The sequence below is a fragment of the Engraulis encrasicolus genome, chromosome 5 (assembly GCF_034702125.1).
Source record: "Engraulis encrasicolus isolate BLACKSEA-1 chromosome 5, IST_EnEncr_1.0, whole genome shotgun sequence".
In the NCBI taxonomy this organism is placed as follows: Eukaryota; Metazoa; Chordata; class Actinopteri; order Clupeiformes; family Engraulidae; genus Engraulis; species Engraulis encrasicolus.
The window spans coordinates 23,479,568-23,487,089 of NC_085861.1; the positions used below are offsets into that span (position 1 = coordinate 23,479,568).

General features: G+C 42.3%; 1 protein-coding gene across 1 annotated transcript; it reads right to left on the reverse strand.

The window, feature by feature from the left end:
* Positions 1 to 949: 949 nt before the first annotated feature.
* On the reverse strand, positions 950 to 7,504 carry LOC134449155 (zinc finger protein 239-like). Its single transcript, XM_063198961.1, has one exon. It carries the CDS (start codon positions 3,045 to 3,047, stop codon positions 2,268 to 2,270), a length of 780 nt encoding a protein of 259 aa, XP_063055031.1. The 5' UTR covers positions 3,048 to 7,504; the 3' UTR covers positions 950 to 2,267.
* Positions 7,505 to 7,522: the final 18 nt, after the last annotated feature.

The following is a 7,522-nucleotide window of genomic DNA, read 5'->3' on the forward strand; positions in this document are numbered from 1 at the left end:
AGGCTACTAGAATCTGAATATGATAAGTAAATGACCATTTCCCTTTCTGCATCAACTTGCTTTGACTACTGAAGTGGAAAGACGTTTGTTTGAAACCGAATCCGACACCACACCTTGCAATATATGCCCTTATTCAGACACATTCCACACCCCAAAGGTAGAGCTGGAACCACCACTGTGAGTAAGCTTCAGCGTAGCAAAATGACAAGTCACGACACTCAATGTTTACGTGCTCTCGGCGGTCGGCTTTGCACAAGCAAACTCGCAGAAAGAGTTCGGGTTACATGTGAGAGTGTGTGTCTGTATTCGCTCATCCCGAGCGCGTCGCTTCATGTCGCGCACATCCACAGCGCAGTTCCCATCAATGGGCCTAGTGCAACACACACACGTTCAGCTAGCTTTAAAATTCATAAAACTGGGAGAGCAGAGCTTGGCACATTTGGGGAGCGGCGCGCAACGTATCGTGCGCTCAAGGCTTTAACGACTGTGAGGAACATTTTGCACGGCACTCTGCTGTTATTAAAACAAAATATCTACACGAATCCCTATTGCTGTCTTTTTTTTTTTAGCTCACCCTTAGCCTACAACTACCATGTCTTTTCTGCGTCGCCTTCCCTTTCTTAGACTAGGCCTACTTGAAAATCAAAGAGGGTACAACGACTCGCTGACCGTTTTTTTTTTTCTTTAAAAAAAAAATGTTTCGGTAGTGGCCTTCCGACATCAACACTCTAGTCTCTGGTCGCCGAAGCCCCCTTATTTATTTTGCGTGTGGATGCCTTGTTCTTGTTCACGAAGCACCCACACAAATTAGCCTATGATTGTTTCAAATTATGTTAAATGATTTTAATGCCTGTAAAATATTTTCCAAACACATTGCTTTAATTTTATACACATACACAATTAATGTTACCTTCTTATTTTCGTTACAGTGTCAATTGTGGTGCCATGATATTTACACTCCCGTCTTAAAACATCAACTTGAAGCGCAAGTTTCCTCTTTTCCTGTGGGTGTCTCCACTGTGCCATGCCACTCGCGTCTTAAAACAACAATCTTATGCGCAAGTTTCTTCTTTTCCCTTCATATCCTGTGGGTGTCTCCACTGTGCCATGCCGCTACGATCAATCTTAGCGCGTTAAGACTACTAAAGACCACTCGTGGATTTCTCTTAGAGTTACGTGTCAACCTGCGATGGTTCTTTGCTAAGTAGGCTTTGGGAAACGCTCTGTGAGCTCTACGATGGTGTTACGTGTGAACTTAAGTAGCACGTAGCGTTAAGTAGTACTTAAGGCCCTTTCGGAACCGAGGCCCAGGTTGTTTTTATTGGAATTGATTAATACCCTAGAGCAGGGCTCCTCAAGTAAATGTCACTGAGGTCCAGTTTTCCCAGATCCTCCCATATGGCTTTCAGGCCGACCAGAACGGAGCCGGTGTCGGTGCTCGCACCAGTTACGTTCGGCACTAAAGTGTTTGTCTGCGAACCGCCAGTGTTCATACCGGGCTCTGAATTTTTTCCGCACGTGACTTTGTTACCCGGATGAACCCGCTGTCGTCACGGTTCGCAGAGAAAAACCTAGTATTTTGCGGTTCGCATTGCTAACCAATTTTCTGGTTTGCGAACGCAAATATCTGTGGCGTGAACACGACGGCTGGTTCGCGATTAGGTGCGGGAACGGGCTCCAGCACTGTTCTCAGTCGGCCTGAATGCGCTACCAGTGAAATGTCCGGAACTGTATAACTAATGCAGCGTGGCCACACGTGCGAGTGCTTTACAAATGTCTGTGGAACCAGGGCACTGCCAGCATCTCACTCGTTTGGGATAATATAGTTTTTGACATAATATAATATAGTTTTGAGATTCTGATGTTGAAAAATGGAAGTTTCTTCTTTCTTCTTTTGGCGTGCGTTATCTGTCAAAGTCGCCGTGCCTGAATCCCTGCAGTCTTTGCGAGGATGATTTCCCATTGAAAATGAATGCGTTGGCGTCAATGCAATCGATGGAAATATGAGAACGGGCCCTAAGGCTCGTCTCCAGTGTGAATGCGTTGGTGTTGTTGGAAATTCCCTGCCTGTGAAAAACATTCACCACATAGGGCCTCTCTCCTGTGTGAATGCGTTGGTGTCGTTTGAGATCCCCTGCCCGTGAAAAACTTTTGCTGCAATGCTGGCAGGCATAGGGTCTCTCTTCTGTGTGAATGCGTTGGTGAACTTGGAGATTCCATGCCTGTGAAAAACATTCACCACACTGGGAATAGACATAGAGCTTTTATCAAGTGTGAATGCGTTGGTGTCGTTTGAGATGCCCTGCCTGTGAAAAACTTTTGTCACAATGCTGGCATACATAGGGCCTCTCTCCTGTGTGAATGCGTTGGTGCAATATGAGATTTTCTCTGACTGAAAAACGTTTGCCACACTGGTAGCAGACGTAGGGCTTCTCTCCTGTGTGAATGCGTTGGTGTCGTTGGAAATTCCCTGCCCGTGAAAAACTTTTGCCACAATGCTGGCAGGTATAGGACCTCGAGCCTGTGTGAATGTGTTGGTGTCGTTTGAGATCCCCTGCCCCTGAAAACCTTTTGCTACAATGCTCGCAGGCATAGGGCCTCTCTCCTGTGTGAACGCGTTGGTGTCGTTGAAAATTCCCTGCCTGTGAAAAACCTTCACCACAGAGGGGGCAGACATAGGGCTTTTCTCCAGTGTGAATGCGTTGGTGTCGGTTGAAATCCCCTGTCCGTGAAAAACTTTTGCTACAATGCTGGCAGACATAGGGCCTCTCTCCTGTGTGAACGCATTGGTGTTGTTTGAGATCCCCTGCCCGTGAAAAACTTTTGCCACAATGCTGGCAGGCATAGGACCTCTCTGCAGTGTGAATGAGCTGGTGTGCTCTCAGACTTGTCCAGGCATTGAAGCGCTCACCACGAAGAGAACGGCAGTGCTTCTTTGTTAGTACAGGCATCATTATTTCTGGCACAGCCGTGGATTTGGGAATTACAGACGAAATTGATTCCGTTTCTGGCCCACCACGCAAAACTAAAAAAAGAGGAAATATCATTACTTGTTAATTATTAGATCATCATAAAACAAACATGTGTGATTGTCCAGCAAGCCTTTAATGAACCCACTTAAAGGTGCACTGTGTAGCATGGTGGCCACAGAACGTATTGCAACTATGCTGTTCATTTGAAACTGTGCTGCCTATAGCCAAATGTAATCTTTTTTAATGAATATTCACTAAATAATAAACCCACATTTACTAGTATTATCAAAGTGTTTTGCAGGTAAAAATGTCTATTTCTGGAAATTCACAGTAACGTTTTGGAGAGCGTGCACATCCAGATTAAACAGGTGCCGGACTTAAACACGATTAAACATGAAAAGAAGGAAGGTCCGCACAACGTTTCGACCATGCAGTCTGGTCTTCGTCACATACACCTGACGAAGACCAGACTGCATGGTCGAAACATTGTGTCAATAAACCTGGAGCAGCAACAGTGTGCGGACCTTCCTTCTTTTCATATTTCTGGAAATTAAACATGGCGGATGATGGAGAGGATCCCCTTTTTGTGTATAAAAATACTGTTTTTCAGTCATAATGAATATTTAGAAAAAAATAATAGTGAAAATAATACTTCAATTACTTAATAATACTTCTTGAAAATTATTCATCCTCTTAAAGATGGCCTCTCAACGTCATTTGATTAATATTGCTGTGTTCCCCATTGTTATTGAATGTGTTACGCGTTGGTCCTGTTTTAAAAAACGTTCTGGTTGCTTTGTTTCAAGCCGTTTTTGCAAGCCAGCAATGTGGCTTGTGGAGAAACGAGAGGGTGTTCCGTGTTTCTCGTGGAAAAGCGTCTCTGATTGGCTCACTCTCCCTGCTCTCGTGGAAATGCGTCTCTGATTGGCTCAGTCCTCCTGTTCTTGGATAGAATGTAATGGGAAACAGAGTCGCCACTTCTCCGGGTGGTACTGCACTATAGGGGCGCCAACGGAGGCGTGCATCAGTGTTAATTTTGTCAGCTTTTTTTGATTTAGTCGTAGTCTTAGTCAAAATGACGAAATTCAATTTTAGTCTTAGTCATATTTTAGTCATTGCCTTCCCAATTTAGTCTTAGTCTTTGTCTAAATGACGAACATCCATTTTAGTCTTAGTCAATTTTTAGTCATTTTAGTCATTTTAGTCAACACTGTACATAATAGAACACACTGCTTCTCTTTTTAACATAATCATTGACTGTACAGAGTAAACCTTCTCCGCACACTGCTTCTCTTTTCAACATATATCACACTGTGCAGAATGAAACTTCTTCACACACTGGTTCTTTTTCTCTCCATTTTATTTAACACCAGTGTTAATTTCGTCAGCTTTTTTAAATTTAGTCTTAGTCTTAGTCACAATGACGAAAATCAATTTTAGTCTTAGTCATATTTTAGTCATTGCTTTCCCAATTTAGTCTTAGTCTTAGTCTAAATGACGAAAATCAAAAAAGGGCTTTTGACGAAATATTTTAGTCATAGTCAAGGTTGACGAAGTTAACACTGGCGTGCATGCTCCATTCAGGGCTGTGCTCTTTCGACAGCGACCCCTAGGCAAGCTGCAGGCACGGAGCAACCAGAGTGGGCTTGCTGTATGGATGAGGCTTTGTGCTGCTTGTGCACCTGAGAGTAGCAACCAGCTGATAGCTAAGCTAAGCTAGATTTCGGGCCACCAGACGTTGCTTGTATTGAAAACAAGCAGAAAAAAATTACTCGACATGTTTTTAGAAATATGGGTCGACATAAACCTTTGTGGGCAACGCCTTCTTTCGACGTGACGAAACACAGAAAGGCTTTCGTGATTCGCTCGTTTCTCTGCATTATTAATGTAAATTGGGAAACACCGCGAAACACAGCCAGGCGAGGTGACGCACCGCTATGAGAGCCTTGCAAGTGAGTTTAACTTGGGGTGACCGTCCGATCTTCAAAAGGAGTGAGTAAAACTGTGTTTTATCGGAAGTTGGCCTTTAAAGGAGCAGTCCACCCTTTTTTGAATTTCACATATTTGCAGTATTTCCGAGCAATATTCATGAATGTGCATATCATTTTCTTCTCAGTGGTGTGCTTAGATTTATTGGTTAAGATTTATTAGCACAGCCATCCATTTTGTTCAACATCAGAATCCCATAAAATATCCATCTGAAATTGCCAAAGCATAAAATCCTGAATGCTAATACCATTGCGATACAGTCACTGTGTTTTCCATTCTTTGGTCAAGTTCATTATATTGCAAACCTGTGCTGCACAATCTCAATGCATGCGAATAAATTGCAATAACGTAGTGTGTGCATGCGTGCTGTTCGAATGTCTGGTCAAGAATGCACACTTTGCCATGGTGGAACCAGCGCACTGCCAGCCTCTCACTCGTTTGTGTATAAAAGCAGTTTCCCATTTAGCAATATCAGATAGTTCATCGGATTCTGATGTTGAACAAAATGGAAGTTTCTTCTTGGAGGTTTTTTTTTTTTAATTTGATGATCTAATTTGATAGTCCATCTTATTTTATAACCACGGTGGAATCTGGGTCTGTGTGTTGTGATGCAATGAGAATGACAGTGTTCAGTATTCCTGCCATGGCATTGTCCAAGCAATCATGTATTTGTGAACTCACAAAACCCCCTCCACAGTCCAGTGCAAATCAAGCGACCTCCACCTATTCCTACAGGCTTTCTCTGATTAAAAAGGATATGAATACACCTTATGAGAACATGGTCATGATGCTGTTTTAATGTGTTTGAAAGACAACACAAACTCGCAGTATGCAGAGACTAATGCAAAAGTAGCCTATTCATGAAGTTTGATTCCATTCCATCCTATTCTACGCTCACACACGTTTTACATTCTGACCCTTATTGTATTTACTGTATTTTTATTACTGTATTTATCACTGCATTTATTGTATTTTGATTTACATACTTATGCTACACCTGCAAGTACCAGTGAATAAACCACCAAGATGTGTATGATCATACTGTCCAGTTGACACAGATAAGAGACACCCACCAGGGACACAAACGATCTCTGCCACTTCCTTCCAAGCCTCGTTATTTAGTGTCTGTACGAGGCCAGGGACATATTGTAAATGATTGGGTACTTCCCAAATGCGCTAATCAAACGCTCCTCTTTTGTCTTTTTTGTACGGTTTTATTTTTTCCACAGGGTATCAGACTTCATTACAAAATTCACATCATATTCATATCATATCATACTGCATTTCATTTCATCACAACCAACCTCTTATTCATTCATTGGATGATGGAGCTCTACTTTTTGGCGTGCGTCATCTGTCAAAGTCGCCATGCCCCAATCCCCAGTCTTTGTGAGGACGTTGTTGCATCCAATGTTCCCTCTAAGCTGTGCGACTGTGCAATCGCGCACTGTTCTCACGTTCTCAGCGCAGAGCAAATCCATTCAGCGCAGGTAAAACAAGGCGGCAAATTTGTGTGGAGAGGCCGAAATTTCCACTCATTGTAGCTTTATAACATCCAATCGAAATAAAACATATTCTTTAGATATGAAACATCTATCTTACAGCAGTTTAAACGATCACACTAGACGCGGACTTCTGCTTACAATCAGCATTGCGCCTCCAGCTGCTTTTTCAATAGCGATCAGACAGAGCGCGGACACGCCGCGCTTCGAATGCTGATCTTCAAAACAGTGACCAGACAACTTTGTAACAGCTGTCACTCGCAACCTAATCTACGGCGTTCGGTTGTGTTAAGTAGCCTACACAAAAAGCCTAAATCCATCTCTGTAGAATGGATAGAAGACAAGTTCTAGCTCTCCTAGAGCTCGATCGTGAATCTGATGTGAATGTTGATAACGGTGTCGATGCCTGTCATAGCTTTGCGAGTGGCAACATCTCTCGCGCTATTGGCATCATTGGAAGTGTGTGCTGCTTTCTGCCAAAGAGTTGGTTTAAATTCGTCAAAATGGTGTTGATGAAAGCATTTGTCCACGCAGTGGAAATGTCTTGAAAACATATGAACTAATATGCCTAAATGAACTAGGCCTACTAGCCTACTGATAAGAACGTCCATAAAACAAAGTTAGCCAGAAGGTCAGTCAGACTGTCCGGTAAGAAAAATGTTTGCTTCCCAAGATCTGAAATTTCCACGAGCTCTTAAAGTGACAGTGCATACTTTTACTTTTACTTGTAGGCCTAATTTAAGCTCAATATTTTAGTCTTTTAAATTTGTTACATAGGCCTAGCCTATTATAAAACATTTAAATCCAAATTAAATGATTCATCCTTTTAAACATGAATGCAACATTCTGGGCTATTGGGCTGCTGTGAAGATACTTTCTTTCCAACATCTTACAAATGTAGGCCTAGCCTACAATATAGGCCTATTGATGTTGGTGGTTTGATGATTAAGTAATAATCAAGATTTGGAAACATTACATAACTGATTTTGTAATATTCACTATAGTGAATGACAATATAATCAACATATTATGAAGCATCAATGTTACCCGTAAAATGGG